The sequence below is a fragment of the Herpailurus yagouaroundi genome, unplaced genomic scaffold (assembly GCF_014898765.1).
Source record: "Herpailurus yagouaroundi ecotype Mexico unplaced genomic scaffold, PumYag 29, whole genome shotgun sequence".
In the NCBI taxonomy this organism is placed as follows: Eukaryota; Metazoa; Chordata; class Mammalia; order Carnivora; family Felidae; genus Herpailurus; species Herpailurus yagouaroundi.
Window position 1 is genome coordinate 37,407,314 of NW_024412377.1, and position 13,536 is coordinate 37,420,849.

General features: G+C 38.4%; 1 protein-coding gene across 1 annotated transcript; it reads right to left on the reverse strand.

The window, feature by feature from the left end:
• Positions 1–11,310: 11,310 nt before the first annotated feature.
• Positions 11,311–12,393, reverse strand: LOC121044468 (ADP-ribosylation factor-like protein 1). Its single transcript, XM_040496786.1, has one exon. It carries the CDS (start codon positions 12,222–12,224, stop codon positions 11,679–11,681), a length of 546 nt encoding a protein of 181 aa, XP_040352720.1. The 5' UTR covers positions 12,225–12,393; the 3' UTR covers positions 11,311–11,678.
• Between the last annotated feature and the right edge of the window lie 1,143 nt (positions 12,394–13,536).

A 13,536-nucleotide genomic window follows, 5' to 3' on the forward strand; every position in this document is an offset into this window, starting at 1 on the left:
ATGTAGGGCAGTAGTGGGAGATAAGAATCGTAGGATTGAAAATGAGAGGGATGGATTTGGACATCACTTTGGGGAATGACTGAAGAATTTTAAACTGGATTCTACTGAATCCATAGAAGAAAATTCTGTCCAAAATGAGGATTATTTGAATTTAAAATATGCTTCCTAATTAACTTAAGCTTGATTTCCAAGTAGCTAGGATTCTAGGATGAGTTTCAGGTAGATGGAAGTTTACCTTCTCAGTCTATTAAAAAAAAAAAAAGGTTCCAATTCTTTTACATTTTATGTCAAAAATTTGGAAAGTCAAAGTGTGTGATGATTGGGGGAAGGAAGATGGACAAGATTTCTGGATTATAGGAGAATGTCTTTTGAATATAAAGTTGGTATAAGATCTGAAGTATTAGCTCTGGAGTAAGAACTTATTTTTTTTTTAAATGTTTTTATTTATTTTTGAGACAGAGAGAGACAGAGCATGAGCAGGGGAGGGGCAGAGAGAGAGGGAGACACAGAATGCAAAGCAGGCTCCAGGCTCCCAGCTGTCAGCACAGAGTCCCATGCGGGGCTCGAACTCATAGACCACGAGGTCATGACCTGAGCTGAAGTCGAACGCTCAACTGACTGAGCCACCCAGGCACCCCTGGAGTAAGAATTTAGACAATAAAAGACTATCTATGGTTCAGCTTTATTTCTGAGAGTTGTTCTTGTTTTTCTTAGAGGAAACATAATCCTGTATGACTATTTTGGCTTAATCGTTTATACGATTTTACCAATTGGTCTAATTTGCTTAAAATGTTTGAAATAATGGGATAACAGAACATGCCAGAGATTAATTTTCTCATCATGTAAAAACATCTTTAAACTTTTCTTTAAAATATTATTTCTGATCCCCACAATACTCCGGTTACCATGACACATAAAAAACATAGATAAAACAAGTCTGGTGGTCTACTTATTTGTTAATGGGAACCTGGACCAGTAGAGGAAATACTGTGCAAACATGCCCTACTGGGGCCCATGTGGGTGGGAAAGAAGTAAGTACACCATGCTGTGTCTACCAAATACCTCCAATGATAATGGAAATAGAACTATTCTATTTCTCTTCCAAATGGCTGAATATTGCCCATCTTCATAGCAGACATAAATGGATTCACTTAAAGTAGGCTAGCTAACTACATGGGTGGCCCCATTTTATTAGTAAAAAGAGTCCCATCCATGAAAATGCTCAGTGTCCAAATTACACGCACACACACACACACACACACACATCACACTTTCAAGAGCAAAAGGTCCATGGCTAACTAGTTCAAATTATTTAAGCATGGAATAATTAATGTCTATTATCCCTTTCAGTGTGTGAATACGACATCTATGACTTTGGCCTCTGTAATACAAATATTGTGTATTTCTTTTGTGTTCCTTCCATGGGTTGCACGTGTAGCTATCACTTGTATACACGTTCATTAGCACAAATTCATTTACACTTCTGTACACATGCTCATTACCCATTTATTAACGTTGCTCTTTCTGACTCTGAACAGAAAGCACAACACATTTAAATGAAAATCTTTGCAAGCTCGGGCATACACAAATGGCAATGATACATCACACTTTTAAAGAGCATTTCATTAATAGATGGATCAGAACATACTTCTTATTGTACATCATTTAATTGTTATGTATTTAAAATGAGACATATTTCTAATATTCTTTTCAAGCTTTCATATACTTCAAATTTATTATGTCAGTTGTTAGTGGCAATGACATCACAAGATGAATTCAAAGCAATGATTACTTTGCCATTTAAAAAGCTTAGAGCGTGCCGATTATTCAGCTGCTAAGTGAAAGTACCAATGTCAGTTTAGCTATCTATAATCTCATACTGTTTAAAGGTTCATGAATTACACATGCAGTGGATAGAAATGGAGGAACTGAATTTGACTAAAAGACCTTTTTCACAAAAAATTTGCTGAAACGGGTTCTTCTAATGTATTTTAGTGATTAATCAATTTGATTTAAAATGTTAGAATTATTTAAAGTCTGTACTTTGGATTTACTGTGAACTCAAAGCATGTTTATATTTATTGCATCAACTAAGTAAACAGCATATGCTTAATGCTTTTAAAATGCTCTCCGGTAAAATTTAGGTCAGTACTTACTTGTTAGCTATCAGCCACGAAGATACATTGACATATTTGATTAACAGTCTGCTTCTCCCACAGTGCTTTGGGTAATTTCTGCAATTTTATGTCATTGGCAAAAAAATTCAGTATCAGCTGCTATCATATACCTGAAGGTGTTTTACTCACATCACTTTTCTGTATTTTTCAATATTTACGCACTTTCTTTTTAAAATTATGTTTGTTTTCTTTGAAGAACAAGCAATTCTATCATATAAATATTCTTTAGAGTATAAAAACAGAAATACTCAGGAGGCATTGATTTTCTACTAGCACAGTGTGCTGGTGGGCATGATTTCAAATACAGGGAGGACCAATAATGGCTGAAAATTAGGATTTTTGAAATTTTAACCATTATCTATTAAACACCGTATACTCCTATTACTATGTAGTTGTATTACTGGGGCCACAAAACCAGACTGGTTAGAGGGAGATATTTTACTTCTCTTCTCCCTCTAGCAATTCCTGGTTTTAAGCCAGATTATTGCTGGTAAGTATTAACAGGTAAATGCTATAATGAACACTAAGAAAAATAAGATAACTCAGCTAGAGATATAGGAAGAGAAATGGTCTGATTATATGTTGGCATCCACCAAATCCCCCTTCTCTCTACTGAAGAAGATGTTTTGTGCTTATACATTTTTCCACCCACTATTGAAAGAAAGGCAGTGTTAGTCCAAAACATTTAAATCTGTCAAATGAAAGAATGAGTGAATATATAAATAATTATACTAGTCTGGGGATTGAAAAACCCTAGTGGCTACATTTATCCAACAATCAAAGTGCCCTGCTGGATGGTGGCCATCGGTTTAAGATAACAGAGTGTAGAACCACAGCTGAAAAATGGGAATCACAGGCTGAGTTCACTTAGTTAAAAAAGCAAGGCCACTGAAAGCCCCTGAAACGGCCAAAAATTCCTCCTGAGGGTGAACACTCTTAGCTTACATTGGCCAGATGTACCCAGTATTGTATCTAGGAGAATCCAAGTAGAAATTATCATAGAATCCTTTAAATTTGAATTTTTGGAAAGGTAGATGAATCAATAGACTAGGTTCATTTACATCTTATGGAGGAAAAAGACAGGATCCAAGGATTCCATGTTTTGTTTTGTTTTTTTAATTTTACATAGTGTCTGTATTTCTGAATCATCCACATTCCTTGCTTGGAGTTTTGGGGTCAGGGCATCCTTTACCTTCAAGATATCTTCCATGCAATCTCACCTACTCAAAAGTATTCAGGGCATTTTCTCTTGGAGGTCACTGCAAGTCTGCCATGTTCAAATCAGAACTCACCCTGTTTCTACCCCAGGTCAACTCTCACTTCTCAGTGTGTCCCTTCTGTGATTGGTCTTACTAGTTTTTCAGGTCATGGAGATGTTCCCAATAAGTCATAGCAACATTTACCCCTCATCCTTCTTCCTTTTCCCCTCTAGCAACTATGTTTCAAGCTCCCCACCCCCATCTTCAATTACCCAGACCAGATCTTAAAAGCTCTTCTTTGATCATTAAGCTTTCCTGGTGGTGGTTCAACTGAGCCCTCAGTATTGGCGCTCGGAGGTCCTTTCTGACCTAGAGTTCCATCCAGTTTAAAAAGCTTTTCCTGACAAACTTAGCCAGGGCCTCTACTTCCTAGACATCAACAACATTATTCTGGGTAGAATTTGAGTATGATGAGTTGTGGTACTTTACATTAATTTCCTAAACTCTCTCAGTAAGATCCAAATTTCCTTGAATGTAGGGATTTTGGTTCTTTTGACTCTCCTACAGTACTTGTCAGGCAATTAATCAAGACTTATGTGGTTGAATTGAACTAAAAGGCAAAGAGAGGGAGGGGACTGATGTAAAAGGGAATGAGAAACTGGATGTGGCGCTGACAGAGTACCAGAGAGTGGGAGGAGGGATTTTGCAGCTTGGTATGAGGACTTGGCAGCTGGTGGAATGGAGCAGATAAGCGAGGGTCATTTGATTTCACTAGCATCAGGATAGATCAACGTAGCTGCACGTTTTAATCACCTAAGGAGCTTTTACAAAGTTTTATTACTTGCTACACTCACTTCACCTCCTCCCCACCCATTCTGATTTCATTGATTTGGGGAGGAGTGTTGGTGATTTTTAAAAAGCTATGTGGGTAACTTTACATTACAGAGAGGGCTACGAACCACTGATAACAGGACCTTGCTACTCAATGTGTGGCCCCAGTACAAAAGCATCTGCAACGTCTGGGAGATTGAATCTCTGGCCCTGCCCCAAACTTCCAGAATCAGAATCTGCATTTTAACAAGATTTCTCAGGTCATTCTTATACACACTGAAATTTGAGAAGCACTGCTTTATGGGATCCATACAGATTTCATCCTTGGGGACCCCCTTGGCAAGCTAAGAATCTAGTTACTATAACCTTGGATACATTCACTGCACCTGGCTCAGACATGGCCCATCAAGCGCCAATGGATGCCCATATGCTGAATGGGTCTAAGAGAGGCAGGAAGCATGGAAAAAAGAAAATGATGCCAATAGGAAGGCAGGGATCACAAACTCTGGCAATTACTTCAATTAACCTTGGATCCCTATATTTTTTTCAGGATCAGTTTTGTGTACTGTGACTCAGCACATCTGCCCCCTTCCTGTCTTCTCTCCTAACAAATTCACTCTCTCCCAAGAAAATCTATTTCTTTGTTGAGCATCCAGAGTTTTAAAGCTACTTATCCAAAGCTTCTTATGGGGAGTATTAATGCTAATGGATTTAGTGCTAACCACACCAGTCAAGATGGCAACCACATCCATGAAAGGATATTCCTATTTCCTGCCTCTTTCATGTTGGGGAAGTAATCAATAGGAAATTTGGAAAGGATGTATGAGTGTGTGAGGAATGGGACATAATCTCCTAATGTTGACAAGGGCTCTCTGTCTTTCAATAACTAACCCAGAGTTTGCTTTTAAACTTTGAAGATTTAAAATAATACCTCTATCTGAGGAGATCAGTCCTGGTTCACCTCCAAAGTCATCACTAGAATAGTCTACAGCTGCATTGTCCAAAATGGTAGCCCCTAGCCAAATGTGAGCCTTTTGTAGGTGGCTAGTTCAAGTTGAGCTGCGCACACTGCCTTTTGAAGACTTAGTTAATAAAAAAAAAGAAAGCAAAGTACCCGATTATTAATTTCATGTTGATTACATTTGACAACATAATATTTTGAATATATTGGACCAACCAAAGTATTGTTAAAATTAATTTCAAATATAACTTCTCAGTTGTACCAAATTGGGCTAGTGGAAAATTAAAAGTAGCTTACATTATGTTTCTACTGGATAGCACCAAGGTGAAAGAACTGAGCAGTCCTTCCAGGCAGTAAAATTCTAGATCAGTATTAACTCTCACTCAAATTTCATTATAATGCTAATTTACAATGAAGTAGGAGACTCATAGACTTAAGCTCTGGTTTTAGGAAGCAGCTATGGCTTGGGTGGCATTGGCAGGGACAGGAAATGGCAGAAATGTTAAATTATAGATAATTTGGTTTGAATCCATTTCCTCTTTACACGAGATAATCCAGGAAATTTATAAGCATTCATAAACAGCGTTAGGGTGATTTTTTACTAGTTCAGAGAAAATTTTAGAGATGGTTTGGCATGAGCAAAAGTGATGACATTTAGTGTTTGAGAGCACACTTGGGAGATAAATCATATCTAATTAAAAAATACTTACTGAACACTTATTATGTATAAGGCACTGTACTATGTGATGCTTCATGCTGAAAAGATTTCATATTTTATAGAGGAGATGGCAAATGGGAAAGCATGAAGATACTCAGTCTATTAGATCCATTATGTCCCAACAAAACAGGTGGGACAATGTCAAGAACATATAACACTACAGAAGTTGTGTCTTCATGAATTAGGTGAGCTGAATGCTTCACACCTGCATCTAGTTTGTTCTTACCATATCGACACTTTCAAATCAGCCCTTAGAATTATTCCTTTTTCTTTTTTCTTTCCTCCTTCTACATTATTGAGAGAATTAGCTATAGCCCTTCTTAGACTTGGGGGGGGGGTCAAGTGTCATGCTAAGCTGTGTCAAATCTCATCACTTACAGTAAATGAATAGTCAATAGTTGGAACTAATATGTTGTATCTGGTCTTTCTTGAGGAAGAATGTGTCAAAGAGATTGGACTCATATTGATCTGTGGTTGCCAAATACTAAATCCTTAGGGTATCACAGATAAGTGACAAATAAGATAAATGACAGATAAGTCATTTATTTTTCTATGGATTATTAGGTGAAATAATTTTTTCATTATACCAACAATTTACAATACTTCTAACAATTTTTGACATTTCGAAAGGAATATTTTAAATTTTTTTTTCAACGTTTATTTATTTTTGGGACAGAGAGAGACAGAGCATGAATGCGGGAGGGGCAGAGAGAGAGGGAGACACAGAATCAGAAACAGGCTCCAGGCTCTGAGCCATCAGCCCAGAGCCTGACGCGGGGCTCGAACTCACGGACCGCGAGATCGTGACCTGGCTGAAGTCGGACGCTTAACCCACTGCGCCACCCAGGCGCCCCTCAAAAGGAATATTTTAAAAACCCATAATGTAATATACCAATGCTATATAAAGAAATGATACAATGTGAATGCAGAACAATGATTGTTAGTCTTGACCAAGAAGCTACAATGCCAAAACAGATACATTTTAACTAGAAATAGAAAACCCATCCCAAACCAAAAGATAATAGAGGGAGTATAATACTATTCATGGCAAGAATGAACAAATGTATTATCAGAGTCCACAAAAACATATTCACATAATCCATTGGAGGAGGTAGAGAGGGCCAGGGTTTTTGAAACACCAAGAACAAAACATAATGTTCATAACAAGAATTAAAAAAAAAAAGAATAACATAGAAATTACTGATAATCATCGCATATTGTAAGAGCAAGTACTGTTTCATGAAACTCTCCCTTTCGTTGTATGTGGTGTGTGTGTGTTCTGGGTCACCATGTAAATGTATCTCTTATTGTGAACAGTAATCAAAAATATGGAAAGAGCATTACAAATTATATTTTAATGAGTAGCCATTAAAATGATGAGTCTGAAGTCTAGGAAGATTACATCTTTCCCCGCAGCCACAGAACTGATTAATAAGAAAAGTGAACATAGAAACTTAATGTCTCCCTAGAAACTTTACTGTTCTATGCTGCCTCTTTGTTTCAATCTCAAATATTCTACAGTTGAGTGTGGAGAAGATAGTTTGCTTCGACTTCAAAAGTAGTAGAAGTGTTTATTACCTCAAAGATTCTTTTGTGTATGACTTTTCAGATTCTACAAATAAGAAAAAGTATACTGATAAGAAGTTTTCTTCTAGTCAGATTTTAGGTTTAAGTAACAGTGAATATTTTTATATTTGAGAAAAGGGTGGCTTCTGATGTGCTCTTTTCTGAACGGATTCTTGGTGATAAACAGAAGTGGACATACAGTGATTGCTAGATAACAAATTTGGTGAGATAGCATGAAAGTGTTTGCTGCCTTTCTTCAGCTCTTGAGGACCATCTGACCCACAGAGCACAGTCATGAGTTTTAACGAACAACCAAAGTGTTTATTCAATAGATTTGGGTGCAGAATTCAGTATGGTTGGCATGGAAGCTGAAAAAGTCTGAATGAAAGTTCTGAAAGAAATTAGGCCATTTAAAGCCACTGTAAACTGTTATTAACCACTATTAATCATGGTAAAAAGTTAAATGGAAGGGGGAAAATATTTTGTAGCTAGAGAAATGTATGTTCCAAGTGGAGAAATAGTTGAGCAAGTGTCTCCAAAAATAGGGATAGAAGATCCTGCTCAACTTCTTACCATATGACCAGGATAATGTGCATGCCTTCTTAAGTTGATTAGCATGCATTTTAGGTAGATTTTCAGAATGCAGTGTCACAATACTTTATAATGCCAGTAGGGATGAAAGTCAGGTTGACACAATATGAAGAACTGTGGACTCATCTGGTCATAGGATTCATTCTCTTCCTTCCATCATTCTCCCTCAGCCACTGAATGTCAGTAAGATCCACACAAAAGTAACTCTATCATTTCTAGGAACCCTGGCAATTTGCTAGTTTCCTTTCAGTAATAAGCGTGAAAACATGTATCTCTTTTTAAGAAAGAGGTCTCTTACTCTTTGATTCCCTACGTATTTTAAGATTGACTTCAGCGATTTTTATCCAAAGAATTCACAAACTGCTTACATACATGTAGAGATGCATACACACATAATTTCGATGATGATGTCAGGATACTTATAGAATTATTTTTAAATTACTGGCAGAATAAATATTTTTAAGCACAGCTGTATTAACCTCACCAGTATTTTTATTGACATCTTCATTGTTGTAAAAACATGTATTTTCATATAATTATCATTAACCTGCAAACAATAACCTTCTGCGTGTTTAAAGTGGTTGTGGAGTTTGTTATTACAGACTGCTTTCAGTACTGTTCATTTAGTATGCTGTGTTTTTAACACCGATGTAATCCACTCGGCATTTTCCATTTAAAATGCATAAGGCAAAGTGCATCATAACAGGATGTAACTACGTATTAATCAAATTAGCACAATACTTCAAAAGCTTGGGCTTTTTGCTGGGCCACTGTTAGATCACAATTCATGAAGGGAAGCAGCAGCATAATGAACGGCTTGGCAAGGGAGCAGTTTATTTTCTTTCCAGAAAGATATAGAGTGGGTTAATTTTCATGATGGGAAAACATGTCGAGAAAGGGTAACAGTAAGCATTAAGCTAAAGGACAATAAGTGGAATTTAGAATACTACAGTGGTTTTGCCACTGATAAAACATAAATTCTATAATTATTTGATGACACAACAGAGCTCCAATGACCTATTGTTAAATTATTAAATCTTCATGACCCAAGCAAATACAAGCCAGTATAGTCAATATTAATATTGAGAACATGGCAGATTGGACAATTCTTTGTCGTGAACAGCATGCTATATAGCAATGGAAAATATGAAATGTGGTGTGTCCAATTACACAACTCAATGCAAACATAACATGTGCCATGCAATATAATATAATTGTAATTAAATAATTGTTGATCTTTATCAGTGTTTGGCTTTGCATAATCCTAAATATGCATGCAGCATAGTGCATCAAAAACAAAACAAAGCAAAACAAAAAGACAAACCTGGATGGAACTTAGCTGGGACATAATAAAGAAGAAATTAGACAGCCAAACAAATGGAAGTTAATTATTTTGCTTGAACATTTAACTGATTGTCATCAGTAGATGTCTGGCACGCACAAACTTCCTCTTCACTGTTACTGACAAATAACAAATGAGCAGCTAATTTCCTTTTAATCTAAAACCCTTTTTCTTAGCCCGGGGATTAGAATAAGGAGAACACAGGGAGAAGCACTCACCTCCGGATTTTTTTTTTTTTTCCCTAAATGGGAGTACGAGGTTCTTTTCACGCTAGGCTCTGATTTTCTTTTTTTCCACGTACAAGACCAGGACGGTGCATTTGGAGCAAGAGAGCAAATGGAGAGTTTTCAAAGCCAGAACCAGAACTAGAGTAGAGTGATTTTAGTTTCTGAGTGATTACGAGTGTGTGCCACTTTACACAAAGAGTGTACTCTTTTCACACTGCACAAATCCAGATCTACACACATGTATAGAAGTATGTGGTATCGACAGCAAGGAGCACAGGAGAAGGAAAAGGGAAGGAGAGAGTTTTGGAGGCCGGGTGAAGAGGAGAGACAGAAGAGAGGAGAGGCATGGGAAAAGAGACAACTAGAGTGAGCTGGAGGGGAAACAAGTAGGATATCATGGCAAGAAGAGAGAAACTGGAGAGTGCAGGAGGGGAGCAGAGAGTAAAGGAGAGATCTGAATGAGCCCACCTCCAGGCCCAGCAAGTTTTAACCAGACGTTTCACCTATGTTCTCAATCTATAAGGTGTTGGTGTTGCTGTTGGTGTTGGTGATGGCTTAGAAGAACCTGAAGGAGTTTATAATTGAAAAATTCTGGGAACCCCATGGCTCTATGACTAAGAAATTCTACTGCCAAATATTTCCACAATTGTCTGATGGTAATTTTCTGCCCCCCCCCCGCCCTTTTTTTTAAATAAGAGAGGATTTTCATTAAAAAAAATTTTTTTTTCAACGTTTTATTTATTTTTGGGACAGAGAGAGACAGAGCATGAACGGGGGAGGGTCAGAGAGAGAGGGAGACACAGAATCGGAAATAGGCTCCAGGCTCTGAGCCATCAGCCCAGAGCCTGACGTGGGGCTCGAACTCACGGACCGCGAGATGGTGACCTGGCTGAAGTCGGACGCTTAACCGACTGCGCCACCCAGGCGCCCCAAGGATTTTCACTTTAAAAGAGAGGTTGTTAGGCCCAATGAAACCAACATTGGTCTCATAAAGGAACCCCTACACATTCAGGAACGCTTACATTGCTAAATCCTGCCACATGTTTTTGTTTGTTTGTTTTGCTTTGTTTTGTTCCATTCGGCTTCCTCTTTTATACAGAGTGGGATGCAAGGAAGACAGTTCCTCTACCTCCAAAATACAACTGACATTTTGGACAGAGAATTGGACATTGCCCAATGTATTGTTGGCTGCTTAGCAACACCGTTGGCCTCTACCCACTAGATGCCAGGGGCACTACCCAACGACCCCCGCCCCGCCCAGTTGTAATACCTAAAAATGTTTCCAGACATTGCCAGTGTCCCTGGGGAACAAAAGTTGTTCCTGACTGAAAACCACTTGCCGAAACCAAAGGTAGATCATACACTCAAGACATCCAAAGAGCAAAGATAAAGTAAATGAGAAACTTTTTATATTTCATAGCATATATCGCCCTCTAAGAAAACTGAAAAAAAAGTCCGGTTGAAAGATCATTTTGTAATAGCCCAAACCCAGTAAAAAACAAACCAGAATACTTAGAATGCATAAAGCTTCAGACATGTAGAAATTCAGTTTGAGTTTTAAATAATATACCCTAAAACTGAAAGAAGAAATGAAGGAGAATGCGAGTGGGTTTTACAGAGAGAGGCAGAGAGACAGAGAGATTCCCCTTTTAGGTCAAAGTCCACATGATTTGAATGCGACACATTTTTTTTTTTTTTTGAGTTAAGATATTTATTATTGCTTATACAAACAAGATGCAACCACTGATTCAAAAATAGGAGGGTATTTTCCTCAATGAGAATACATTCTTTAATAGGACTCTATTTGAATAAGAATTCCATACAAATAGAATATATATACTTAAGAAAGGAAGGATTTCACATTACACCAAACAGACATTCAGTTGGTTCAATCATGGTAAGCTACCCTTCCAACCGAATACTTATATTTATTACAAATACTGCAGTCAGTTCAGTATATGCCAACAATCACAGAGTTCTAACATTTAGTAGCACGAAGCACACTTAAGTGTTTCCAAAGGGATATGTGATGTAGTTTTCATTTCAGAGGAATGGAAGTGGCTGAATTACTGTCTGCTCTTTAATGTTTCAACTAACCATTCCATTGCCTCATCAAGGCCAGTGCCTTTGGCTGCTGAAGTTTTGAATATTTGCCATTTTCGGTCCTTCACTGCAGGTAACCCAAGTGAATTTGCCATCTCTGAGGGAGTCATGGCCTGCTCCATGTCCTGCTTATTTGCAAACACCACCAAAATGGCTTTTCTCAGCTCTTCTTCCTCCAACATGGCAACTAACTCTGATTTGGAAATGCCAATTCGGTCTCGGTCACAACTGTCTACCACATAAATGACTGCATCTGTGTTTGAATAGTAACATCTCCAGTATGGCCTGATACTTGTCTGTCCTCCCAAATCCCAGACTTGGAATTTAAGGTTTTTGTATGTTACTGTCTCAACATTAAATCCAATAGTAGGAATCGTAGTAACGACTTCTCCAACCTGTAATCTGTACAAAATTGTAGTTTTTCCTGCTCCATCTAATCCCAAAATTAAAATCCTCATTTCCCGGGTTCCAAACAGACTGGAAAAAATACTTGAGAAAAAGCCACCCATGATGAACCGCCTGTCCGCCCTTGTTGGTGGTTAGAGACAGGCCCCGGCCTCGGCAGCGACTCCTATTCGAGCCTCGGCACCGCCACCTCTGCAAGCCTTGGCCTCCGGCTCCGGCTCGGAAGCGGTTTCCTTGGAAGTCCGGTCCGCCAGCAACTTCCACGTCGGACTCCCGGCGGGGGCGGCGAATGCGACACATTTTGAAACAGCCCATAGGAATTTAGTAAACACACCACGGGCTGTCTGGAACTCCTTCCCAGAGAGACTAAAAGCTACAGTTGGGTCGGTTTCTACTTACATCAGCCTCTGATTAGAATCCTGTAGCAGCAGAAAGCAACATGGTTCTCGGTTTCATGACTTTCTGGTGAGGGAAAGGTAAAATATTCTATGTTGACCTTGCCTGAAGTGGATTTTTCCTCATAGCTCTGCTAGAGGACAGAAGATTTAAATGACAGGACTTTGGCTTTAAAGTTTTTCTGGGAAGAATTCTGGCGAAGACCCTGTTTTTTTAGACACACCAGACATACCTTGCCACCTGGAACTTAAGGGTGTCTGATCGCTGAGGACGGTGAGTGAGTGACTGTCCCTCACCTGGAGCATTTCCCTGGAGCAGTCCTGGAGGGCGTCAGAATCACCTTGAGGGCATAGTAAAAATCAGATTGTTGGGCTCTAGCCCTAGAGTTTCTGACGGTAGCTCTGGGGTGAGTCTGAAAATGTTCATTTCTAACAAGTTCCCCTGTGATGCTGACACCGCTTGGCTAGGCTGAGGTCCACATATTGGACTATATCTGCCTTAGTATTTCCCAAGATTAACCCCACACCAAATGATTATTCCTTTCAGCTGATTTTTTAAAGAAATTGCTTACGTTTTTAATTAGTGATGCCTACCTTACAGTCACTTAGATGTTGTCTTTGACTACGTCACTGATGTTTCCACGATAAAAGCCTTGTCTCCTGCTGGAGAAGGTTTGCTCTGCCTTTCGTTTACCACACAGTGCTGAGTACACAATAGATTCCTAATAAATGACTCCTGAATATAGAATGAATGAAGATAATGTAAAGTGTAAAGTCACAGTATATTTTATCTTTTTGATTTTTCTTCATCAAAAGTAGCTATGTTTTAGCTTGGCCTAATACCACCTCCATTTTCTTTCCACTTTAAATCTCTTTTTCCCCCCTGCATATAGACCTCATTTAGGAAGAACAGGAACACATATTATGGCTTACATACTTCAACATGAAAAGCATATAAAAGGACTTTATAGCCATACTTCTATTTTCATTATCTAAGTGTATTAGTAAAAGCAAACCTATT

Excerpts from the sequence above, each read along its gene's own strand:
- LOC121044468 (XM_040496786.1), bottom strand. The coding sequence starts at position 12,224 with ATGGGTGGCTTTTTCTCAAGTATTTTTTCCAGTCTGTTTGGAACCCGG.